This window comes from Rhinatrema bivittatum, chromosome 2 (assembly GCF_901001135.1).
Source record: "Rhinatrema bivittatum chromosome 2, aRhiBiv1.1, whole genome shotgun sequence".
NCBI classification, from domain to species: domain Eukaryota; kingdom Metazoa; phylum Chordata; class Amphibia; order Gymnophiona; family Rhinatrematidae; genus Rhinatrema; species Rhinatrema bivittatum.
The window spans coordinates 635,979,099-636,006,964 of NC_042616.1; the positions used below are offsets into that span (position 1 = coordinate 635,979,099).

At 41.9% G+C, this 27,866-nt stretch overlaps 1 protein-coding gene across 1 annotated transcript in view; it reads left to right on the forward strand.

Annotated features, from left to right (window-relative positions):
- The window catches only part of LOC115085365 (lipoxygenase homology domain-containing protein 1), a 462,471-nt gene that overhangs the window by 139,684 nt on the left and 294,921 nt on the right, over nt 1-27,866 (forward strand). The window contains exon 4 of the mRNA XM_029591284.1: nt 723-886. Coding sequence (XP_029447144.1) covers nt 723-886 — 164 coding nt within the window. The remainder of the gene's footprint in view (nt 1-722; nt 887-27,866) is intronic.

The window sequence follows — 27,866 nt, forward strand, 5'->3', positions numbered from 1 at the left end:
TGTCTATCTGGCTTCAAGCTCCATAGTACCCCTTCAGTTCTATCAGAATCAATTATGTTCTATAGCAGACACATATAAATGTATAAAAGCTGTTAAAGATTCATTCTATGTCTTCATGAAATCAATTGGTAAGGAAATAACAGCAAGCATGAACACAAAATCAGAATGTGAAAAATTAGTAGCATGGTCCAGCTTCTGCAGGAAGATGCAGAGTCATGGATCATTTTGAATACTGTTTCTTGTTCAATAAAGATTGTCAAATTAAATTCACACAGATTTAGGAACAATAGTGAAGAAATAGAGAAATAACATGAATAGGAATTATGCAAATTAAACAATAGGGCATGACAAGGAATATTACCCAGGTTAGATCCTGTTATTTTGGATTATGAGGACTGAATCCTAAAATTGTCTCATTCCTACCTTTTGTGTGATAACAGTTTAGAAATCAATAAGGCAGGATTTTTTTGCATGATTTGATGATTATTGTATACGTTTACATATATTTACATAGTTTGATTGTAAGGAAGCTGCTGAAAGTCAGTATACAAATGAACTTTTTCAAAACTTAAATGAGCTTAAAGATCTGTGCTAAACTATACAGAACTTTTAACAAAATGTTCCTTTCTTCTAACATATGTTCTTAGATTTCAGACTGTTGAAATAACATTAGTAGGCTGGAAAAGTTTTCAATTCTTTTTCTTATGTTTTTACATTTATAGTAGGTAGATGGAAGGTAACAGTCTTCACCAGTGAGGAAACATCTGCAGGAACAAGCTCACAAGTTTACATTACCTTGTATGGACATTACAGAAATTCAGGATCGATCTTTCTTGATGGGCATGACGAGGATCTATTTCAGAGTGGCCATGAAGATAGCTTCACTGTGCGTATATACAGAATAGTGACTATAATAAATGAAGGTATCTATATTTTGTAAAGGTAGCAGCAAATTTTTCATAGGTGAAACAAGGCATGAATGGAGGTTTTAGCATGTTTTAGCAACAACACTGAAACCAGAGGTCTATGACTCCTGTTTTCAGTGTGTAACTATGGTTGTGTTAGTTGCACAGCAATTTGTCTAAGTTATAAACATTATAAAATTAAAACATATCATTGTCCATGTAACATTTAGAATACACCAAATATATCAATTAATTTTCTCACAGACACAGAGAGGGAGGAAAATTGCTAAATCAGAGCTGGGAAGTCAGAAAAAGGCATCATAATGTTCTGATAATTTCTTCATCTAATTAGAATAAAGAGGAAAGTCAACCTGCATTGTATTACTGGTATGCAAATTGAGCTCTGCCCCTCTCCTTCCCTGTGCTCTCCAGCTTTGCCCCAATCTCCAGCTCCGCCCCCTCTCTCCATCTCTGTATTGTCAACCCATCACTCTTGCTGTGCTCTCTGGCCTGGTCCCACTGGAAGCCAATTTTGGAATACTGTGTCCTGTTTGTTAATAGGGTGCACTATTTTCCAAAAACAAAAATTTGCTAATTTTTTGTTTTTGGAAAAAAAATGTGGTTTGGTTGAAACAAAACAAAAACAAACTCATTTGTCACATTTTGGTTTTGTTTCAAATGAATAAACATGCCTAAAGTTTTATGGATAGAGGATCTTCGATAGTGATGTTGAGGATGATATAAAGGAGTTCTCAGGGTTGGGGAGAGGAGTAAGAGAAAAGATTGATGCTGGGGAGAAGAGAGGGATTGAGAGAAGATTGAATTAGCAGACGATGCGTCCATCAGTCGCAGACGGCTGCGACCACTCTGCTTCACCTCTTTTTTGCTTTTCTCCTCCTCCATGGGTAAGATGGCTGCCTCCGGTGCCGAGTGCCGAAACCCTTGGCGTCTCCAAATCAGCATGGGCATCCCCGTCCACCATGCTCCTTCCCGTGGCCTCCTAGAGCTCACGCGCGCACACTGTCTATTCTTATCTACACGTCATGGCGGGAACCTCGGGGGCGTCCCCACCACATGACGTCAATACCTCCGGGTATTTAAGCCTCCACTCCACTTCCAACAAACGAGTTAGCAAGGGCTTCGGTTTAGCTACTCTGACCGCTTCTAAGCTGCACGCTTAGACTCCTCACTACCCTCCGGGGTATCTCGCTCCTGAACAAGTTCTGGGCACCTGCTCCTCAGGGGCCTCTCGCTTCCCACTAGCCTTCTGGGTTTTCTACTAACTAGACAACTGCTCCTCGGGGGTCTTTCTTCTTTTCAGGATTCTGCGCTTCCAGGTACTTGCTCCTTGAGGGCCTATCCAGCTCAGTATATCCTGCATCACAGACCTTGGGTTCGCCTTCACCATCACTTCTACTTCTGAGGCTGTCTGAACATATTGGCACCTTGCTGGACTTCAGTGCCATACCTTCCTGCATTTCTACCATCTATCTACAGCAGTACAATAAAGCTTTTCATTTCCAGCTCTCTCCAGCTCTCTGAGTCTAGCCTATCGCTGTGGTTCCCCACTCCCCTTAGGAGGAGTCATCTCCACAGCAACTAAGAGTCCACTATGCCACAAACCCAACAGATTGCTAACTCCATGGACTCAGCTCAGCTCGCGGTCTTGCAGGCCATTCCCGGCCTAACCCAGCAGATCATGGAGCAACAAAAGTTTTTGGACAGCTTGACTGTGGCCTTTAACCTGTTTCAGGCACAACTGAATTCTTCAGCAACTCCAGGGAGAGAGTCACTGTCTCCAGTGGTAACCACCAAGACCACTGTACCTTTATCCACACCTACCTGCTTCACGGGTGAAGCAAAGATGTGTAGAGGGTTTGTTAATCAATGCAGCATGCATTTTTTGTTACAGCCTACCCTCTTTCCCACAGAAGCATCCAAGACTACTTACATCCTATCTTTTCTAGAAGGACAAGCCTTGGCTTGGTCTTCACTGCTATGGGAATGTGAAGATCCTATCCTGAATGACCTTCCAGGATTTCTAAAACTTTTCAAGTCTGTCTTTGATGACTCGGCTCGCCAGACCGTCGCTGGATCTGCTTTGCTTAATCTCCAGCAAGGTAATAAGCCGCTCATAGACTATGTGATCAAATTCAAAACTTTAGCATCTGAACTACATTGGGACACTGGATGTCTACGTGCTATCTTCATGGAGGGCCTCAACTCTTGCTTAAAGGATGAATTGATGGTTTGCGATTTGCCTGATACCCTTGAATTTCTGAAGGAACTGGCCGGGAGAATTGACCGCCATATTCGAGACCGAACTCAGGAGGCTAAGAGCCCACAAAAGTCCACTACGGGAGCTAACCATCCTAAGCTGTGCCTATTGCTCCAAGTCTACCATCTGCTTCCCTAGAAGAGGAAGAGCCTATGCAATTAGGCGAAGTCATTTAACTTCCAAGGAGAGACATTTTTGTAAGCGCATGGGGTTATGCATGTACTGTGGCCAATCAGGCCATGCTGTCCAAACCTGTCCCATCTGTCTGGGAAACTAACAGGCCTAAGATCTGCAGGAGGACTTCTCCTAGGCCTCACCTCTCCCAATCCTTCATTATCTTTACCAGTCTCTCTGCTCTGCGGATGTCTCGAATTTCAGACCCTCACCCTCATTGACTCCAGAACCGGAGGTAATTTTATCTTGAAACGCTTAGTAGAACATCTACGGATTCCTACCACACCAATAGCTAAGCCATTGCTATTGTCCTCTATCCATGGGGAACCACTTCCTGGAGAAATTTCATTAAGTACCCAGGGTGTTGGCCTGCACACCGGAGCTTTACACTCTGAATCCATTTCATTTCTCGTATTGGAAAAGGCCATGCACCCGGTGGTACTTGGACTGCCTTGGCTATGAGATCATATGCCACAATTTAATTGGGCCACATTGGAATTGTCCTGGTGGGGGCCTGACTGTCATGGTCGGTGCCTCATGGAAGTTTCACCACTCATATGCATGCCCACTACCTGGCTTAACTCCACAATACGTATCTTTCCATTATGTTTTCTCGAAACAAGCAGCAGATATACTTCCACTGCACAGAGTTTTTCACTGCGCTATTAACCTGAAACCCAATTCAGAACCTCCCAAGGAAAGAGTTTACCCTCTTTCTGTAGCTGAGACTAAGGCCATGTCTGCCTACATACAAGAGAACCTTCAAAAGGGATTCATCAGACCCTCCAAATCCCCTGCTGGTTCAGGCTTCTTTTTTGTAGGGAAGAAAGATGGCACCTTATGCCCCTGCATTGACTACAGGGGTCTGAATAAGATTACCATCAAGGACCAGTATCCCCTGCCCTTAATTTCTGAAGTGTTTGACAAGCTCCAAGGAGCCAAGATATTCTCCAAATTGGACCTTAAAGGAGCCTATAACTTGGTGCGTGAAGGAGATGAATGGAAGACTGCTTTTAACACCCGCAATGGACACTTTGAATATCTCATCATGCCCTTCGGTTTGAGTAACACACCTGCAGTCTTTCAAAATATGATGAACAACATCTTATGGGACTTACTGTATCAATGCGAAGTAGTAAATCTTGATGATATACTGATCTTCTTTCAAGATCTGCCTTCACCATCAACCAGGAGGATTCCAGCACTACTCTTCAGTGAGTACCTTTATGATCTAGCTCTCCATACCACCCACCAGGTTTGACTTATCCCGCTCTGCAGAACACTACCATCCTTGACATCTGGGTGAGACTTCTACTTCTGAGGCTGTCTGAATGTATTGGCACCTTGCTGGACTTCAGTGCCATACCTTCCTGCATTTCTACCATCTATCTACAGCAGTACAATAAAGCTTTTCATCTCCAGTGTCTGCTCTCTGAGTCTAGCCTATCACTGTGGTTCCCCATGGGGCCCCTCCCCGTGGGAGGAGTCATCTGCACAGTGACTAAGAGTCCACTATACCATAAACCCAACAGCAGAAGACTGAAGTTTGGGGATGTGAGAGGAGGAGAGATGTTTGGGGATAGGGAGAGAAAAAGAATAGGAAAGGAACATTCTGGTATCTTTAGCAGGGGGACATCAGAGGGAGGTGTTTGTCCCCAGGTTCCATCATTCCTGCTCTCCCTCACATTCCCACTCCAATCATGTCTCCCCATTCATCTCCTCACCCAAGTCCTTGTTTTCTCTTCCTCTCCTTATACCATGTGCCCTCTCTCTTCTTCCCATCCCAAGTGCAAATATACATGAATGCACACACCCATACTCCCATTGGCTCCATTTTCATATGCATGCAAAGCCCCTCAGTACTTTTGACACAACGCCCATTTACTCTTTCACTTAACCTTCTCCCATTCCCTCAGCCTCCTTTTCAGAAAACGTTCAACTCCAGCCTCTATTTCGTTCAACTGTCACAGTTCTACTATTCCATCCCCAACCTTAAATCTCCATCCCAGCTTCTCTTTCATAGTGCACCCTCTTTGTACTAACTCATCCCCTGTCCCACAAAAAAAAATCATCCCCATTTCCTCTATCATAGCCCATCCCCTCCTCAACAAAAACCCTGAAGCCAATATTCAATTGACTGTTTAGTAGACAAGTTATCTGGCTAAAGTTAGCTGAATAACTTGTCCTGGATATTCAGTGGGAGAAATGTCCCACTGAATATCCCCGATTAAAGTTATCCAACTAACCATAGATGTATAACTTTAGACTTAACTGGCTATATTTAAAAGAATGTAGCCCATTAAGTTACATTTCAGCTTAAAAAGAAACCAAACCTCACATTGTGGCCTGTGTGCCGCATCTCTCCCACCCAAGTTGAAAAGGCCCTACAACCCCGAACTTGCTACCCCTTCCCCAAAATGACCCATTTCATGTTTAAATTAAAATTATTGGGGCCCAGACCCCCTCACACACCTCCTGCTCCCACTTTCCCTTTTATTGTTTTCAGCATATCCCAATGCCCACCTCAACCCTTTCCCTTCTACAACTCTCGCCCCATACTCGGATCGCGGTAGCCTCCTACTGCGATCCAAGACCTGTGTGTCTGTCTGCTGCCACTTCTGCCGTTGCTGGGCTACTGTACCACATGAGGCTGGATAACTTTAGACCTATTTCTGAGCAGGTCTAAAGCTATGTGGCTATCTTAGCCAGAAATATCCGATATTCAGCTAAGTTAGCCAGATAATGGGACCTCTCCCCGGAATGCTCCCAAAATGCCACTTTTATATCTGGCTAGATTATGGCTGGATAACAACATATCCAGCTATAATTTAGCCAGATAAGAGGCTGAATACACTGTATAACCCATTTAGCTGTTATGCTAATTGTCTTTACTACATCCTCTGTCAATGAATTCCAGAGTTTAATTGTGCATTGAGTGAAAAATAATTTTTCCAATTTATTTTAAAGGTGCTACTTACTAACTTCATGGAGTATTCCCAAGTTTTTGAAGATTTTTAAAAAGTAAAAAACCAATTCACATTTACCAATTCTTTTCCATTCTTTATTTTATAAGCTACCATCATAACCCCCTCAACATTTTCTTCTCCATACTGAACAGCCCTAACCTCTTTAGCCTTTCTTCATAGGGGAGTCATTTCATCCCCTTTATCATTTTGGTCACCCTTCTTTGTAGCTTTTCCAGTTCAACTATATCCTTTTTGAGATGTGGTGACCGGAAATGCACATAGTTACTTTTGGCACAGTCTCACCATTAAGCGATACAGAGATATTATGACATTCTGTGTTTTATTCTCCATTCCTTTCCTAATAATCCCTAACATTCTGTTTGTTGTTTTGACTGACACTGTATATTGAGCTGAGATTTACAAAGTATTGTCCACTATGATCCCCAGATCCATATCGCACAACTTAACGCAAATGAAAAAGGTGTAGTTATTTCCTGCAAGAAAACTGTGCGATATGGCTTTGCAAATTGCGAAGCCAGGCCACTTGGCCAGAAATCCCGCCCCAAACTCCTCCCTTTTTCTAAATTAACATCACACCATGCGTTATGGTGCTTTTCGCATGCGTTAAGGTATTTTTCACATGCAAAAAGCCCATAACGCAGCTTGGAAAATAACTCCCTACGTTTGTATCTGAGGCAATGGAGGGTGACGAGACTTGACCAAGTTCACAAGGAGTGGCAGTGGGATTTGAACCCTGGTTCACAGCCCCGAACTTTTACTGAGCTACTCATCCACTCTTCAATAAACACTGAAGCAAAGATATCATTTACTCAATGCCTATGGCCTTGTTTTCCCTGTGTCCCTTTAACCCCTTGATCATTTAATGGTTCATCTGACTCCCTCACAGGCTTCCTGCTTCGTATATAGTTTAAAAAGATTTTATTATGAGTTTTTGCTTCCACAGCCAGCTTCTTTTCAAAAATTTTCTTTTTGCTTGCCTTATAAATGTTTTACATTTAACTTGCCAATAATTATGTGTTTTCTTATTTTCTTCAGATGGATCATTTTTCCAATTTTTAAAGAAGTGTTTTTTGTTTTTTTACTAAAATAGCCTGTTACCCCTCACCTTTTATCATACCCTTAGTTGTTTGGCCTTCCTTCCACCTTTTCTAATGTTTGGAATATATTTGGTCTGGGCTTCCAAGATGGTATTTTTAAAAAATGTCCATGCCTAATGTAAACTCTTAACCTCTGTAGCTGAACCGCTGAGTTTTCTTCTATTTTCTTCAATTTATCAACATTTCCCTTTTGAAAGTTCAAAGGTAGAGCAGTAGATTTACTTAATCTCCTCCCTCCAGTCATTATGTCAAATTTGAATCCTTTATGATTACTGTTGCCAAGCGACCCTATTACCATTATCTCTTGCATCAAATCCTTGATTCCAATAAAAAAATAGGTCTAAAATGGCTCTCTTTCTCAAAAGTTCTTGGACCAGCTGCTCCATGAAACAGTCATTTATTTCATTTAGAAGTTTTACATGCCTAGCATATCTAATGTGACATTTAACCAGTCAATATTTGGGTAAGTTAGATCTCCCATTATTACTTTGCTGCCAAATTTGTTTGCTTCCCTAATCTCTTTAAGCATTTTGTCATCCATTTGTAATGCTGGTCAGACAGACAATACTATCGCTATACTCTTCCCTAACACAAATGGGATTTCTACTCATAAAGATCCTACTGTGCATTTATTCTCCTTCAGGATCTTTATCCCATTGGACTCTATGCCATCCCTAACATAAACGGGCGGATTTTCAAAGCCCTGCTTGTGTAAATCCGCCCGGATTTACGCGAGCAGGGCCTTGCGCGCCGGCGCGCCTATTTTCCATAGGCCTGCTGGTGCGCGCAGAGCCCCGGGACTCGCGTAAGTCCCGGGGGTTTTTTTGTCGAGGGCGTGTCGGGGGCATGTCGGGGGCGGGGCCGATCGACGCGGCGTTTTGGGGGCGGGACGTGCCGTTTCAGGGGCGGGCCCGGGGGCGTGGTTTTGGCCCGGGGCGGTCCGGGGGCATGGCCGCGCCCTCCGGAACCGCCCCCGGGTCACGTCTCGGCGCGCCAGCAGCCCGCTGGCGCGCGTAGATTTACTTCTGCCTCCGGGAGGCATAAATCCGTGGACAAAGGTAGGGGGGGTTTAGATAGGGCCGGGGGGGTGGGTTAGGTAGACGAAAGGAGGGGAAGGTGAGGGGAGGGCGAAAGAGAGTTCCCTCCGAGGCCGCTCCGATTTTGGAGCGGCCTCGGAGGGAACAGAGGCAGGCTGCGCGGCTCGGCGCGCGGCGGCTGCCCAAAATCGGCAGCCTTGCACGCGCCGATCCTGGATTTTAGAAGATACGTTGGGCTACGCGCGTATCTACTAAAATCCAGCGTACTTTTGTTTGCGACTGGTGCGCCAACAAAAGTACGCGAACGCGCAGTTTTTTAAAAATCTACCCCAAAGTGCCTCCCCTCCATGAAGTTGATTCACCTATCATTGCGATACAATTTATATCCTGTTATTACACTGTTATTACACTTCCACCAAGCCTCTGAAATTCTAATTATGTCTACCTTTTTGTTCAGAGCTATAGACTTTTACCTCTCCCAACTTACATTTTAGAATTCTGGCATTAGCATACATGCATTTAAAAGTATATTTTTATTTATATATACAACTTTCCTAGCAGTTAACACAGATAATTTGGAATCTTTTCACTCAGTCTGTTCCTCACATGGGCTACTTTTGCTTTTATTGGAACCTCTCTCAGGATGCTCTAACCTCCCTATTATTTTAGTATCCTTTGAAGATACCTCCCTCTGGACAGTGTGCTGCTGAACAAATGTGAGCTTTCCCTTATGTTCTTGTTTAAAAGCTTCTCAATCTCCTTTTTAAAGGTTAATGCCAGAAGCCTGGTTCCTCCCTGGTTAAGGTGGAGCCCATGCTTTTGAAAAGGCTCCCCCTTCCCTAATATGTTGCCCAGTTCCTAACAAAACTAAAGCCCTATTCCCTGTACCATCGTTTCAGTCACACATTGAGACTCCGGCGCCTGCCTGCCTCTGGAATTCCACCCCAGAGGTTCTAGATTTCAACTTTCTACCTCCCACACCTTTCTATGTCATGGTGCCCACATGTACCATGACAGCTGGCTCCTCTCCAGCCTGTCTAAAATTCTATGTAGGTGATGCATAAATCCGCCATCTTCACCCCAGACAGGCAAGTTACCAAGTGATTTTAAAGTCCACCAGCCACTCAGCTATATGCATTCTTAATGATTGAATCACCAACTACAGTGGCCAACCTAACTTTCTCTCCTGGGCCCAAGCCCTTGAAAACTCATCCTCATGCAAGAGGATAATGCATCACCTGGGAAACAGGTCCTGGCTACAGGATCACTTTCTGCTACAACAAGATGATGCTCTCTATCCAGGTTACCTTACTTTTCCAAGGCAGCACAGGGTCTGCCAGACTGGAGTTGGGACTTGGCTACTATGTTCCTGAAGGTCTCATCTGTATATCTCTCTGTCACCTCAGCTCCTCCAGATCTTCCACTCTAGCCTCCAGAGATAAAACTTGTTCTCTGGGAGCCAGGAGTTCTTTGTACTGGGTGCACACACCAACTGGTAGCTAATCATATTTGTGGCACTCAATGCTAGGGATGTGAATCAGGTGCCCGATCATTCCCGCTTTTGGGCTCGTCTAGCTGTGGGAAAATCTTGTTTTCCTGCGGATCACCGTTTTTTTTTGGTGAAAAATCAGTTTTCGGGTTAGTGCGCGCTAACTCATGTTAGCGCGCACTAACAAAAAATAGCAAAGAGTAACAAAAAATAACAAAAATAAACGGTTTTTTGTTAGTACACACTAACTCCCATTAGCACGCACTAACCTGAAAAATTATTTTTATGAAAATGTTGGGGGAAAATGATTGTTTCTTTTTTTACCCGATAAATAACAAATTTAGAAATATCGTACGATATTTCAGTTCTTATAAAAATGATTCACATCCCTACTCAGTGCAAAAGACTGGAAGACTTCCATCTCACTGCTAGACTGCTGTCTGTATCTTAATAATTTTGTGTTCTTAGTTAATTTAGGTTGTTTAAGGAAGTAGTGATGCATAAACTAAAGTCCTTTACATTTATGTGGTGCAGTTACTGTTAATTTGGCAATGACCTGCAAGGGACAATAATTAATCTATTGAAAAGGGTGGGTCACTCCTTGTTTTTGATAAATCCTTTGTTGATTTTTGGTGTGAAAATATCTCTTGACATCTTAAATGAAAAAAGGATACATAAATAAAAGGGTGGGAGGGAGGGAAAGAAAGACACTTAAAACAGAAAAAAAGGTAAGTAGTTTTATCAGGCAAACACACTTAAAATTACCTACCTTTCTTTTCTAATTAGGCACACAAACTAAAGATGAATTTACCCCACAATTTTGCTCTCCCATAAACTTAGTCACAAAATTACCTAGCAAAGCAAAATTCATTGATCCTCTTCAGCCACCAGCAAAATCTTCTTCTGCTCTTGAAGCTCCCTCAAGATTGAGATTAATGAGCTCTTCCCCAGATATATATCTTGTGCTTCAAAGTCAAATTACTAGACAACAATCTCCTTTGATGATACACACTTAAATTAATTTGCCAGCATGACTTTCTACTATTGTTCCTTTTAATGACTTTGACACCTACTCAAATCAATTCACTTCTCTCACACCTTTTCAAAGCAACTATCCTAGCTTTCCTGTTTTTTTTTTTTAATTAGGAAAACACACTTAAAACTACCTACTTTTCTTTTCTTTTTATGAGGCAAATGCAATTAAAATTACCTAGCTTTCCTTTTTAATTAAGCACACAAACTAAAGATTAATTTATCCCACAATTTCACTCTCCTGAAAACTTTTAGTGTCAAAATTACATAGCAAAGACATACTCACTGATCATCTTCAACCACCAGCAAAATCTTCTATTCGCCATGTTCCCTCAACCCAAAGATTTCCATCCCAGCACCTGTTTTTTTTTTAACAATTCCACCAACTCATCTATCTACCCTCCAGTGCTGATCAGTGGCACAAAGAGAGCAGCATTAATACATCAGGCTGCATCCTTCCATCTCTGCCAACCAGGCCCAACTACTGCCATGAAATGTGTGGTTATAAGCTTTAAAGTGTCCAAAGCTGCAGTCAGCCTGAGTGGTAGAGGTGGGAGACACAGCCTAATGAGCTGCTGTTGCTCTTCTCGTCTTTCTCCTGCTGCCAGTCAGCGCTGAAGAGTGGGAGGGAACCAGTGGAGAAAGGGGAAGAGAAAGAGAAATGTGCCCCCTGATAGCCTCTGCCCAGGGCCGGCATAACCATTAGGTGGGACTAGGCAGTCACCTAGGATGGTGTCAGTGGGTGAGGTACGCAAGAGCACCATTTTCAAAATAAGAAAGAAGGGATGACAGCAGTGAGAGAGAGCATCATAAGAGGTCTATAACTACCACTCTCAGAGGGCACATTCAACTCAGGGTGGGTTGGGAGGGGTAGGGGCAATGTTATAATGGTCAACCTAGGGAGCTACATACCCTTGCACTGGCCCTGCCTCATAGACCCAGCTTGGCTTCTGGTCTCCTCCAGTGATTCCACTGGAATCCCTGAATTCCATTGGAAGGGCTGGATTTTGTGGCTGCAGAACCTTGGGACAAAAGAGGCCCTGATTATGATTACATTAAAGTAATTACAAAAGAGTTTCCAAAAATTTAGGGGAAACAATTAAAAGATTCAGACAAAAATATTAAAAATAATAATTATTATTCATATTTGCAAAACTTCTAGGTCGAAAGGGGACATTTTCTTATAACAAAAAAGTAACTTATACAGAAAATGAGACTTACACTCTTTGAACATTGTGTAAAGCAAACTGGTCAGTACTTTAGTGGGAACAAAAATATATACTTATATTGCATTTTTGGCTTGTTTTTATTCAATTCAATTACCTAACCATGCTTTCAAAATTTCAGGAACTTATTGGAGGCTGGTAGCCTTCTCTAACCTAAACACAGTTCTCGTTCTTGTAATTTTCCTTTGCAGGTTACAAAAATAAAGTTCCTCAGAACTAAAAGCTCTATCAAGCGTAAACAAAAAAAAGAAAAATTTCTGGGTCATCTTACTGTTGTATATCACTGGCAGGTGGATCTTACTCTTCACTCAGCAGCACAGAAAAAAATATGATTAAGCATTAAAGGTTTTGAACACCATTGATGATCATAGTATAATCATTATAGTCGGTAACTTTAAAACAAGTGTGTACATACCCACATACATGTGTATGTGGGCACAAGCACACATTTGCTGGATTTTTAAATCATCCATGCAAGTACATGCATATACTATAAAATTTGCCTAGCACGCGTATGAGTGCTCCTAATTTTAAGTAGTTATGCAAGGAAACATTCACGGATCTTTCCTTAGGACTTGTCAGCTTTTAAATGTGCAAGGGCACACATTTTAAAACATGCACACTTTGTTATGGAGTCTCAATTTAGTGGAACCTTGGGCCGACCTGCAGGAGTCTGGGATAGGTGTTCAATGTCTCTAGTATGTGGCAGGCCGGGAGGCAGATGTTCAGGCAGGACGTAGAGGTGCTCTTCACCCTGGAAGCTAGTGCTCCCCCGGGAGGAGCCTGTAGGAGCCCAGCCACTGGGACTTAGGCGGCTTCACCCTTGGAAGCCGAAGCCCCCCCGGGAGGAGCCCGTAGGGGCCCGGCCACTGGGACTTAGGCGGGTTGATGTTCAGGACTGAGAACTGGAACCAGACTAGAACAGTAGACAGGAACTGTAGCAAGACTCGGGTACTGGAACCAGGCAGGAACTGTAGCAAGACTCAGGTACTGGAACCAGGCAGGAACTGTAGCAAGACTCGGGTACTGGAACCAGGCAGGAACTGTAGCAGGACTCGGGTACTGGAACCAGGCAGGAACTGTAGCAAGACTCGGGTACTGGAACCAGGCAGGAACTGTAGCAGGCAAGCAGGAACCAAGCAGGTGCTGTAGCAGGCAAGCAGGAACGGAGCGAGTACCAAGGCAACTCACTCCAGGGCACGAAGCAACAGGGAACCAGGAGGTAAACCCGTTGCAAGGCCAAGACTGAGTGTCCGCAGCTGGCTTATCAAGGCCGTGGCGACTGACGTCAGGGACTGCGCGGAGTCACCACTGGCGGGAAACGGCCTAGAAAAGTGCACAAGTGGCATTTGCGCGCGCCTAGAAGCAGGGCGACCATCGGAGGCTTCCAGGCGGCGCGGCCCCCACGGGGACGCCACCAAACAGGCTGCAAAGCAGGCCTCCAGAAGCGGGAACAGGTCCAGGAGCACGGAGGTAAGGGTCTGGTCGCGGCGCTCGCAGCCAGAACCGTAACACACTTGAAGGAAATAATCAGTTTGACCTCTTAGCCCACCAGTTTTCCCAGTCTATCTCTATTTTGCTCTCTGGTTCTTCAGCCTGTACTCTCCGCAGTTTGCTCAGACCTCTCGCCCGGTCAGTTTTTAGCTATAATGAGTTTTATTCTGACTTACTCCTGAAAAAGAGCAGAAATAAATACGCACAAGTAACAACCTGATGCTCATTGCATTTGCCGGTTTTAGAATCAGGATTTATGAGCATGAATAACATAGCAGATAAATAAATAAATAAATAGATAGATAAATAACATAGCAGACTGCTATGGTCCATCCAGTCTGCCCCACAATTTGCCCATGCAGTAACTGCTGCGCTATGCAGGCAACCTCCATGTGTTCCGTTAAGGGCAGTAAATACCCTTCGTGCAGGTTACCCCCATGCTTTCCATTAAGGGTAGTAACTGCCATGCCTTGTAGGTTACCCCATGCAGAAATGTTATACCATCCCTTTCTTCAAAGCCTTTAGGGATCCAAAGTGTTTGTCCCGTGCCCTTTTGAATTCATTAATGGTTCTCATCTTCCTCACCCCTTCTGTGAGGGCAATCCAGGCATCCATCACTCTCTCCATGAAGAAATATTTCCTCACATTGGTTCTGAGTCATCCCTCCTGAAGTTTCATTTCGTGACCCCTAGTTCTACTGTTTCCTTTCCAATGAAAAAAGTTTGAAGTTTGTGCATCATTAAAAACTTTTTATGTATCTAAAGGTCTATATCATATCTCCCCTGCATCTCCTTTCTTCCAGGCTATATATATTCAATAGGGGTGTGCATTCGCATTGACCGCATTAGTAAAACGCAACTCATATTTTTTTTTAACTTAAAAAATTGATTCGACATAAACGATCGGATTTCCCACATATCCAACATAGATATGTTGGATATGTGGGAAATCGCGATTGTTGAGCCAAAATAAAAATATAAACCCCCTCACCCTCCTTAATCCCCTCCCCCCGACTTACCACAACTCCCTGGTGATGGAGCGAGGAGTGAGGACGCCATTTCTGCAATCCTTGGCGAGAAGCATGTGACGTCGGCGGCACGTGATTTCCGGCTCGTTCGCGCCGGACGGCTCGTTCGGCCCAAAAAGAACTTTTGGCCAGCTTGGGGGGGCCTCCTGACCCCCCCAAGCTGGCCTCCACACCACCACTTTGGCACTGACTGCCAAGCTTCTCACTTATTCACAAGCCTCTTATGCGAGTCCATCTCAAAAGCTTTGCTGAAATCCAAGTAGATCGCATCGAGAACGCTTCCTCAATCCAATTCTCTAGTCACCTAAGCAAAAAAATATATTAAATTTGTCTGACAGGACCTTCCTCTGCTGAATCCATGCTGCCTTGGGTCCAGCAATCCACCCCATTTTAGATAATTCACTATCCTTTCCTTCAGCAGAGTCTCTATTAATTTTCTGAGCAACGAGGTGAGGCTAACCGGCCTGTAGTTTCCAGCCTCCTCTCTGCTACCACTCTGAAGTGAGACCTTAACAGTCCTTTCTCCAGGGATCTGTTGAACAGATCCCTGGAGAAATATATACAGATATATACTGGTGGACCCACCAGTATATATCTGAGCTCCCTCAGTATCCTGGGATGTACCTGAATTGGCACAAAGCCTTGTATGCTTTCATTTTACCTAGCTCTTCCCATACTATCTCTTTTGTAAATGGAGTTCATCTACCTGTTCCCTATCTACTGTCTTGTCAATCAGCAACAGTCCTTCTCCAGGGTCTTCTTTTTTTTTTTTTTATATATATATATTTTGGAAGTAACACTCATTAACAAAAACACATCATCTTGTGCACTGTATACATAGAAAAGTAAACTGCATGAAACATAAAATAAAAACCACTCCTGAGGAGCAGATCACAACCCAAAATCCTTAATACTGTTCTTGCCAAGATAAGTATCACTGCCATCTTTTTTCAAATTTATCTGTTTATTTTTGTCTGACTGCTGTCAGTTTATTTAGATAACAAACATTTGCCAATCTCTGGATGACCTTTTGCAAGGGAGGAACATCTGTTTCCAACAATATGCAATTTCTGCTCTTGCAGCTATTAGTGAACATAGAACTGAAGTATTTGTTTAATATTTCCACCATTGCTTCGTCTCTCTCCATACATTGCTCCTTGTCACCTATCAGTTTCACTGTACCACTTTGGGCTTTCCTTCCTTCTCTGATATATCTGAAAAAGGTTTTGTCGCCTCGCTTTAGCTCTCTGGCAATCCTTTCCTCTGCTTGACTCTTTGCTTACCCGATTTCTTTCTTCATCTCCCTCAGTTTCACCAGGTATTCTTCCCTGTGCTCCTCTTTTTCTGATCATTTGTACTTCTTGAACACTGTTCTTTTTGCTTTTGTTTTTTCAGCCACCTCCTTTGAGAACCAGATCGTTTTCTTTTTCCCTCTTTGGTTTACTTTCTAACGTTATAGATTTGTTGCCTTTGTAATAGCTTCTTTTAATTTGGTCCACTGTTGTTCCACATCACCCATTATCCCCAGTCTTTTAGTTCTTCCTCCAGGAACATCCCTATTTTGACAAAGTCCGTATTTTTAAAATTCAAAATTCGGGGCTTCGTCTGATTTCTCTGTATCTTATTTGTGGTATCAAACCATACCGTCTGATAATCACTGGTGCTCAGGTGGGCACCTTTCTGGACATTAGAAACATTATCCCCATTAGAGATCACTAGGTTGAGTATCACACCCTCCCTCCTGGGCTCCATTACCATTTGTTAGAGCAAAGCCTCTTGAAGGGCATCCACTATCTCTCTACTTCTAGTAGATTCAGCAGAAGGGATATTCCAGTCTACATCTCTGATGAGCAACACATCTCCCTTCTTTCCCACCTTTTGGATGTCTTCGACCAGATCTCTGTCCAGCTCTTCTCTCTGAGTTGGAGGCCTATTGACCACATCGAGGTAAACAGAAGCACCATCCTCTTTTTTTTTTAGGACTGCCCACAAGGTTTTTTCCAAACCCCACATCCCTTGCATTTCAGTTGCTTGGATATTATTTTTCTACATAAAGAGCTCCTCCTCCCCTCCTCTTTGGACCTCTTGGTCCTTCCTTAATAAGTTATAGCCCAGGAAGGCCATATCCCAAACACAAGGCTCATTGAACCAGGTATCTGTAACAGCAATTACATTATGTCCAAGACCACTTCCACTATTAAGGCCTGCAGGTCTAGGATTTTATTGCTCAGACTACGAGCGTTTGTGTTCAGAGCTGTCCAACTTTTCTCCCTTGGTTTACTGCTCTTCCTAGTCACCTTTTCTGCAATTTTGAGCTTATTGATTTGCTATTTTCTCCTCCCAATTCTTGTATTGCTTGGGGTGACATGGCAATTTGTTTGGGCACCTCCTGCCATCCCCATCCTCTAGTTTAAATGCCTGATAATGTATGCTCTGAATTTCTCGCTTAGTATCCTCTTTCCTGCCATAGACTTACTATATAACTTTTAACTGTTCCATACATGGCCCCAGCCTCCAATGTATCCAAAACCACTTTCTATATACCATGTTTTGAGCCAGGAATTAAAATTATCTATATGGCAGAGCTTTCCTTCCCTTTTACATGAACAGGAAATACTTCTGAAAAGGCAATGGTCTTTACCATGTGTCTAATCTTCTTCCCTAGATTTTGGAAATCTTTCTGTACTGCAAGGATACCATTTCTAACAAGGTCATTGGTCCGTAGATGGATGACGTTGGCCCCACCCTGGAAAGCTTCTGGCCCACCCCAAATCCACCCCTTTTTTTCATGTGTTCTGTTGCTCATATAATTTTCCATTGTTAAAATAAGAGTTGCTTGCGCTCAGCCCATTTACTCTTTTAAAATTCACTTCATAGTGTTCAAATAAGGATTCCCAAAGGCAGTTGATTCATAAATATCTAAAATAGTTAAATTAAACATGGTATTTGGAAAAATGACCACAGATTCATATTGCAATAACAGATGAGACATATATCTTGCTAGAGATCAATAAATAATGAATAAGCTTTGACTAAGTGATATGTTGCAAAAAACTGATAATGTAGAACTCTCTTTTAAGCAGTGTATAAAAGACATAAATGGAAGACTTAAACTAGACAAAAAGTCAGACAGTTGTTTTTTAATATAGTATAATATGACAGAGAAATACTCAGAGAGATTATCAGACCCTGAAAATAGAAGTACATCTCCATGACATCATAAAAATGCATACTTGCTCATAGCCACAAGTTTTTTTTTATCATATAAGATTTAAACCCATTAGAATTCTGTTCTTCCAAAAAGGCAGTGAATCTCAACCCAATGCTTCCTTACTTGTGTGTATCACACATCATGCACACATATAACATAAAGCAAATTACAGTGAGCAAATCTGAATGCATGTTTTGGTTCTACCCTAGCTAGAGGTGTTAATTTTAGTGTAATATATTTATTAATAGCGATGAATAATAATTCCTTTTCCAATATCACTACGAATGGACATTGCAGCATTAATCCTAGGAAACATAAGTTAAAAGTATTTACAGTGTGCCATTTCCTGAAGGTCGCTCACCCGGCCAACTTTTGCCTCAAACTTTGCCTGCCTGCCTGAGCTGACGTCGGAGGGAGGAGCTGAGCCAGACGCCCTCATAACCGGCGTCCCTACGGCGCAGTATCGCGGCTGCCATTTCCTGAAGGTCGCTTACCCGGCCAACTTTTGCCTCAAACTTTGCCTGCCTGCCTGAGCTGACGTCGGAGGGAGGAGCTGAGCCAGACGCCCTCATAACCGGCGTCCCTACGGCGCTGTATCGCCGTCGGTGCGTCGCCAAAGCCGCGCGCTTAAGGGGCGCGCGGCTTTGCCCGGCTTCGCCCGGCAGAGACCGGTAGAGGCCGGAAAGCTAACTGTTTGCTAATTCCTCGGAAAGATTTCCACTGTCAACGGCCGCCAGGAACTAGGAAGATTTGATCTACTGTGCTACCGCAAGGAGTCATAACTAAAGGTACTTTTAAAATATTTTTCTTCTGTTTGTGTGGCTGCAATCCTCTTGGTAAATGCCACATACCAAGAGGAAAGCTAAAATCAGAGACATTTCTTCAACACCTAATTTGGATACAAACCAGCCATCTATACAGGACTGTTTTGCAAGAGCCCCCATAATATCACCGGGTGGAGAAGTCGCAGGAGAAAAAAGCCAGGAGCAGGGCCAAAGTCTCCAGACCTTTGAAATATCTTTAAGCCCCGGTGCCCCAGTAACACCAGAGCATCCTACTGGGTCTGTAAGGGGAAAACTTATGTTTGAGGATCCTATCTTGGGGAAAATACAAATGCCAGAAGGAGAACGTAAGGACTTGGAAAACTCTGTATTTCTGAACTCTGAAATTCAGAATTCAGTAGAACACTCTGACATGTTGTCTTTAACCCAAGTTCATCCCAGTAAAGAGCATGTGGAGAAAGGGAAATATGGGAAACAGGAAAGGCCTTTGATTGATGAATTTCCGATTACATCAAAGAAGTTTACTCTGGAGGAAATAGGGGTTATGATACTGTCAATGCACAAATCAATAAATACTTTAGCTAAAACAGTACAGGATTCGCTGAATGATAATAAGACCTTACAAGTAAAAGTAGAGAATGTGGAAACAACTGTTAATAATGTAGTAAAAAGAGTGGATGATATTGAAAAGGTTCAGTTGAATTTAATTAAATCCGAGAGGTTATATGCAGGTAAAATAGAACAGATGGAGAATCAGTTAAGGAAAGCCAATTTGAGAATATTGAACTTCCCAGTAACTCATCTGATTTCCCCTATGGAATTATTTAAGAGTTACTTAATCAATGTGTTAAAGTATGTAGAAAATGCCATTCCAGTTATATCTAGAATATATTACCTGTCTCAAAAAGCTGAAACAAAGGGATTACAACAAGAGCAAGATACATCTAAAGAGAATGCTATAAATCTTTCTGATCTGCTGGAGAAATCGTCAGAATTAGATATTAAAACAAGAGCAGTACTGATTGTTCAGTTTGCCTTTATATCAGAGAGAGATACAGTCCTGAGATTTTATTTTAAAAACCAAAAGTTAAAGTTTCATGGCCAATGTGTCAGCATATTTCCTGATATAGCTAGGGACACACAGTTGAGGAGGAGGGAATTCTTAACTTTGAGGGAAAAGGTGATACAATTGGGAGCCAAGTTTACATTGAGATTCCCATGTCGATGTATTATATCTTTACAAGATTCAAGATTTATATTTAACCATCCTGATCAACTCCGGTCTTATCTGGATTCCCATCCCTAAGGTTTCCATATGAGGGAAATGTAAAAGGGGGGTAAAGGTAGCATATTTGATATTATTGAGTTATAAGTTACTGCTCTAAATTGCTATTTTCCTAGTTCTTTATTTCCTTATTGTAATCTAAATAGAATTTTACACGGATTGCAAACGTGTTAAGATGTTAAAATGTTTTTGCTTTTGGATGTATTAGAGTTGCAAAGGTGTAATGTCTTTATGAAAATTTGAAATTTCAATAAAAATAAAATTAAAAAAAAAAAAAAAGTATTTACAGTGAAAGTGAAAAAATCACATAATAGTAACACTTGAAAATTACATAAAATGGAAATCAATTAACATTTGTTGTCAATAAGATCTTTTGATATATATTAGGCGCAGTTTAGTCTTCATTATACTATGCAGAGCAAGTATATATCTGTACCACAAGAAAAAATATTGAACAATAAATAGATCAAATAAAGATGGAGTCACCTACAATTCATTAACTAAAATTCATTCTATTTGGAGTTTCTTTTGTTACTAATGAAAATATTTGACTTCACATTCCCTTTCTTTTTAAATATAAAAAAATGGTATTTAACACCCATCAAGCAAATTAATTCAAATTAAAAATGTATTCGTTCTTGATGGACTTTGATCTAAAGTCCTTATGCTCCTGATTTAACTGAGAAAAGTCTTCCCTTTAACTGTTAATAAATCACTTTTAGTATATTTTCCCCTAAAACGTTTTTAACAGCATCATTTAAAAAAAAACAAACCAAAACTTTCCCTCAGCTTTGGATTTTTTTCTCTCTGTATCTGACTCCAGTAGATAGCACTTATTTATTACATTTCTTCTCAGACTCCGTTATCGCACATCCAAGGACAAACTGGAGAAAGTCAGGGACTGCCAAGCAGGTGTGGCTATTGCTAAGTGGTCTGATGAGGAAAGATTTAGTACTTTGCCAACTCAAAAAAATCAATGCAGTGGAAATTCATTCGGAGTGATAAGGGGCTAAAATACAGTACTACAAACTTTTAAAAAGAAAAAAAATGAAATTAAAAAGTGAAACTATGATGTTTTATACCTCCCCATTCTCTCTCCTGGAGATGTGTACCCGTGCAGTGATTATTTTCTTCTAGATTCTACAAGGCGTTAATAAAAACACACCTGATAGAAATGTGCATGAATTAAAAAATAAATACACCTCATACTTTTTTACCCTAGGAATTATTGGATTAATGCAATCTGTAAAAATGGAAGAACAGATTGCTAGAAATAACTAAAAATTACTATCAAAATTCATTTCTATTGAAAAATGTTTGTTTCTTGTGCATTATTTATAGCTTTGGCACATTTGAATGTCTCTGTCAGATCCCCTTCTCTCTGTCTTCTTTTCTAAAATAAGCATATTAGGATTGTAAAGTCTTACATCATGATGTTTATAGTGCAGATACTGCTTCATTTCGTTACCCCTCCTATAGAATGGGTCTACATTAGTTATAATCTTTAGAAGATATGGCCTTCCGATCTGTAATCAGTGCAAGGGTAGCCTCTGATCAGGTCCTGGGAACAGGGGCTCATGGGAAGACTCACAACTAAGGACAAGCCCCATGAACCTCTGGGGTTCCTGCACTGAGGAAAGGAAATCTCTCAAACTCCTTCGGGTTATGTCTCAATGGGGCTCTTCTGCTCCTCAGCCCAGCTCAGGACACCACACAGACACTAGATTGTTGTTCAAAACTATAAATTCTTCACTGCTACGGGTGAACAGAAGTACAAATACGGGCGGATTTTCAAAGCCCTGCTCTCGTAAATCCGCCCGGATTTACGCGAGCAGGGCCTTGCGCGCCGGCGCGCCTATTTTCCATAGGCCGCCTGCACGCGCAGAACCCCGGGACTCGTGTAAGTCCCGGGGTTTTCAGAAGGGGGCGTGTCGGGGTGGGGCCGAATGACGCTGCGTTTCGGGGGCGGGCCCGGGGGCGTGGTTTCGGGCCGGGGTGTTCCGGGGGCTTGGCCGCGCCCTCCGGAACCGCCCCCGGGTCCGGTCTCGGCGCGCCAGCAGCCCGCTGGCGCGCGTAGATTTACATCTCCCTCCGGGAGGCGTAAATCCATGGATAAAGGTGGGGGGAGGTTTAGATAGGATCGGGGGGTTGGTTAGGTAGAGGAAGGGAGGGGAAGGTGAGGGGAGGGCGAAAGAGAGTTCCCTCTGAGGCCGCTCTGATTTCGGAGCGGCCTTGGAGGGAACGGAGGCAGGCTGCGTGGCTCGGCGCGCGCCAGCTGCCCAAAATCGGCAGCCTTGCGCGCGCCGATCCTGGATTTTAGAAGATACGCGCGTATCTACTAAAATCCAGCATACTTTTGTTTGCGACTGGTGCGCCAACAAAAGTACGCGAACGCGCATTTTTTAAAAATCTACCACATAAGGAATTTCATACACTTCTTCTCTTCTGGTCCCTTAGGATATTTTCCTTGTTGAAACCCAGGACCCTTTTTTCTTCCTGGATTTATTAGGTATTTTTCCCTTGGGCCAGGTCTAGTGCAAGAGTAATAGGTGCCGTATGTGAAACTTATAAACAGGTGCCCCCACCCCCGCTGACCTCCCCATATAGAATGAAATTATGACATGGTAAAAAGCAGAAGAGATGGGAGGGAATGAAAGGGGAGAGAGAGAGAAGGGAGGGAAAGGAAAAGAGCATTTGTACCTTGTCCCTCTTTTCATTTTATCTCAGGCCCTATGCAGTCTTTATTCCCTCTCTGTTCAGCTCTAATTGTCTTCTTTCTTGTTCTATTTACCTCCTACATTGTTGAAATTTAGGATAGCTGAAATAATAAAGACATTTTTTTCTTCCTTGTACTACTCATTTACAGCTAAACTGGAGCTACATAGGGTAGGCTACAAGAAGCATCTTTTTTTTTGTGCACCCTGCCTGCAACATGACCAATAAGAAGTCATAGCTCTGTTGATAAACAGGAAATTCAAGATGCTCCCATCCCAACTTTCATTATATGCATAAATCAAATTTTGTAGCAATTGGTAAGACCTTATCCTTGTATAGCGCACACTTGTATTGTCAACGCTACACAATATTATAAACACGAGTCCATAAAGTTCATGAAGTCCCAAAATAAGTATTTTTTTCAATTTTATTTTTCAATGCAATAAAATTCCTCACATACCAAAATTGTGCTCCAACATACATATTCAAACACTGATATCTCATTCCCCATATGAATGAAGCAGTAATTACCTTTTTAATGAAAACCACACTTGTCGTTCCTTTATTAAATGCATAGACACAACCTGGGCCATGTTTCGATGTGCAGCAAGAACATTTGCATCAGGGGAATTCTTAAATCATTAGTCTTACTCCACTTATATGACTAATTGTTGAATTTTTTTTTATCAGACTTTATTTTGGCCTAGGCACGGCATGCTTGACAAGAAAATGTTTGAATGAAGAGTGTGAAGAGGAGTGAATTGTTGGAGATCCTAATGCTAGAGAAGCACCAATACCAGTTTTGTCTGACCTCCAGCAGGCTATTTCATTTGAGTGTGTCAAATCTTACTCTTTTGTAACGAGATTGGGAGGAGTCCAGTTTTTTAATGTTGATTTTATCACTTTGTAATTTCATGAGGCCTGAAAGGCTTTATTTAGATATCTTGGCTTCTACAAAACTACAAATTCTCCAAATAATGCTGATCTAGGCTGTGAAACTCAAGGCAGGATTGCACAAAGTAAAAGGAATTGCAGATATGGAGGTTCACAGATGTATGGGTCACACATTTTAGATTAATTTAGGTACCAACGTTCCACAAGTGGAACATTTTTTAAAATGATTTTAATTACTCCAAACCTAAAGAAAATCAATTTTTCAACCATTTAGCTTGAGAGTATAGAACTTGAACAGTCTAAATCAAAAAATGTGATGTTCCTAGATGAATACTCTTAAAGATATGAATATGCAAAGTAGGTCAAAAACTGAAGTTTTGACATAGTTTGACCTTTTCACCTTTTGGTATGATACTGAGTGTAAATAAAGGACTTGTGTGATATATTCAAGTTCCCAAGGGTTTTCTGATCATGTTGGCATAAATCTTTCTTTTGTAGGTAAGATACAACTTGATCAGCACCAATTTATGTTTGCATGTTCCACAAGTGGAACGTTGGTATCTCTGTGGTCCAAAATATACCCATTTTTGAAAAATGAATAAAAATGCAAAAAACGGTTCACAAATATTAAAAAAAATGGTAAATTACATATAATCCCATGCTCTCTCTCATGCATACACATACACACAGACTTCTCATTCTCATGCTCTCTCTCAAGCACATACACAGGCTTCACTCCCATGCTCTCTCTCTCTCTCTCAAACATACATACACACAGGCTTATCCCTCCCATACACTATATGAGGAATCTTACTCTCTCCTGGGCCTCCATCTCAGGATGCAAGGACTGAGCACAACAGGCTTGCGTCGGTCGTCCTCTTCTCGGGCCGCGGGAGACTAGCTCCGCAACGGCGTCCTCTTCTCAGGCCCCGCGAGACTAGCTCCGTGACGGCGTCCTCTTCTCGGGCCCCACGAGACTAGCTCCGCAACGGCTTCCTCTTCTCGGGCTGCATGAGCGAGACTAGCTCCGTGATGGCGTCCTCTTCTCGGGCCCCACGAGACTAGCTCTGCGATGGCGTCCTCTTCTCGGGCCGCGCGAGACTAGCTCCATGACGGCGTCCTCTTCTCGGGCCCCGCGAGACTAGCTCCGCGATGGCGTCCTCTTCTCGGGCCGCACGAGCAAGACTAGCTCTGCGACGCTGTCCTCTTCTCGGGCCGCGCGAGCGAGACTAGCTCCGTGACGGTCTTGCTCATTTCCTAATTTGGAATACAATGAAAACTAGGAAGTACTTGACTGTTGAAGAAGCAGTTGAACAAGTTTTGGGCGATTCTGAAGCTACAAAAGCTGATATTGTGATTTTACCACCATCAGATAATTTAGAAGACTCAGATATCAAAGATATCAATGACGAAGACCTAGCACCAGAAGTACCAGCAGATGTGTGTGGTGAAGTGGAAGTTGCAGTTGAGTCACACAATGAGGAAGTGGATGAGGATGACAAAATGCTATCAACCTATTGTCAAGAATCACAAGATACCAAAGGAAAATGAAAACCAGAGAAGCCAAAGCCAAGATGGATCAAGACAGATGATTTCAAGACCACAATGGAAGAGCATGCCCCAACAAAGTTGGCTGATATTCGTCCAGATCTTCTTCAAAAGACACCATTTGAACTTTTCATAGAAATTATGGGTGAAGGTTATTTAGAAGAATTAGCATACATGACAAATATATATGCCAGGCAGAAATTGGCAAGTGTTGACACAAATGCTGACGAAATCACTTGTTTCTTCGGAATCCTCTTGCTCAGTGGCTATCACCATGTTCCAAAAGAAAAGCATTACTGGTCAACAGCAGAAGATTTGAGCAACCAAATTGTGCCGAAAACCATGTCAAAAAAACGCTTTGAGGACCTGAAAATCTATTTTCATATTGTTGACAATTTGCAACTACCACCTGGAAAAGCTGCAAAAATTGTGCCATTTTATACCCATTTATCTGCTCAGCTTTGAAGATTGGAGGTGTTTTTAGTGAAAGCCTGAGCATTGATGAATCAATGGTACCATATTATGGTCATCATAGCTGCAAAATGTTCCTTCGAGGCAAACCAATTCGATTTGGATACAAAATATGGATGATGTGCAGTCCAGATGGTTTTCCATTTTCAATGCAGATTTATACAGGTGCCAAATATCAGTCAGAAGAATCAGGCACTGATAAAGCTGAAAAAGTTCCACTTGGTACAAGAGTAATTTCGGATTTGATTTCAGTCATTCAAGAGCCAAGAAATCATTGCCTTTTCTTTGATAATTTCTTCACATCACACAACTTGATGGTGGAACTGAAAGAACAGGGATTTCGAGCAATTGGCACTGTCAGAGAAAACAGAACTGGGAAATGTCCCCTAATGGCACCTAAAGAACTGCGCAAGAAAGATCGTGGGGAATTTGATTATCGTGGTGATGGAGACATCATCTGTGTCCGCTGGAATGACAGCAGTGTGGTCACAGTCATGTCCAACTGGATGAAGCCATTTCCACTTCAAAATGCCAGCCGCTATTCTCTCAAAGAAAAGAAAAAAGTTCTAATAAAGCAACCAAAAATAATTGGTGCTTATAATCAAGGCATGGGTGGTGTTGATCTACTTGACCGGCTTTTAGCAGCTTACCGCCCAACACTTCGCTCCAAAAAGTGGTGGTGGAATTTATTTTCAAATGGCTTGAACATGGCTGTTGTGGCAGCTTGGAAAATTCACTGCCATCTGCTTGGAATAGAAGCAATGAGCCACTTGGACTTCCTACATGAAGTATCTACCGTAGCAATGAAATGTGGCCTTTCAAGCTACCGCATCCGGAAAGGAGTTCCTACAGCATCCATAAGTGCTGATGTAAAGGCATCACAGCCTCACTTCTTGTCCTCAACTTCCCAAGGTCGATGTGCTGTCTGCTCCAAAAATACAAAAAAGTGGTGTGACTTTTGTGGTAAACGTTTACATGAAAAATGTTTTCCAGATTATCATGCTTGATTTTTTTGACTAATTTTCATTCTTATGTATGATATCAGCTGTAGTATTGCAGTATGTTACAAGAATTACCTAAAATAAAGAATTTTTGAAAAAGTAAATTTTGACTCCTGTTGATCCCAACGTTCCACTAGTGGACATGCGTTTTTCTCAAAAGCCCATAGTCAGATTTCCTTGAAAATTTTTTATACCATATTTGGGTCTAGTTAAGTAAGATATGTAAAAAGGGGCATCAGGAAATAAGTCCTTCAATGAGCGGGATCTAAAAGGTTAACCCATCTCTATATTCATGTGTGCCATGTGAAATACAAAGGTAAAAACCTTTCCTTTCATATTTACTTAAGTTTATGCATGTTTCAACAAATTTTTTTAAAGTTATGGTGTATTTTATTTTGTAAACTATCCCTGATTTAACAAAAGCACCATGAACATCCCAATTTTTAAAAGATTTATGGATGATATTGCATAATCTATTCAATGTATATTCTGGAAAAGAACACTTGGCGATTTCTTGTCATGAAAACAGTCCTCTGGTCAGCTCTTTAGTTTGTTTTTTTTTTTTATTGTTTTAATATATTGCATATCAGTGTTAGTACCTCTGTCCTTTGAATTCACCAGAGAGATCAGAAAATCACATTAAAAAGATAACTGGTCAACTCTGTTTGTTTTATATGATTGCACAGTAAAAGATCTATAGTAATGCTTTATGTACTAATGATTAGAATACCAGTAGATTTTAAATATTAATTTGGGTATGGTGAACTACCTCAGCTATCTAGTTTGCCATTCCCAATTTTATTTTGCAGTATTAATAGTGCCAGAATGGAAAGACAGTATTTTATTGTGACTACAATATTCATCCTGCTGTTGAAGGAGAATGCACAGATGCTGGATGAGGGAGAGGAATGGGGGCAGGGAATCAGGTGCCAAACACTAGTGGCATTTACCAGTCTCACTGGCAAACACACAATCTGCTCTGGTGGGAAGCATACTTTATATCTTTTTTCCTTAATAATTACAAATGGTTTACTGTTCTCTCAGAAACCAGCACTGCTATGGAAATAACCACTTTCACTATGATAGAAAATTTTAAAGATTCAAAGAAACTGGGCCAAACTAAGAAGAAAATCAAAGTTTGATTCCCAGACCTGACTCCTTCTCACAGTGTGTCAGGATGGTGGAGGTAGTAATCACAACCCCCCCACCCCCG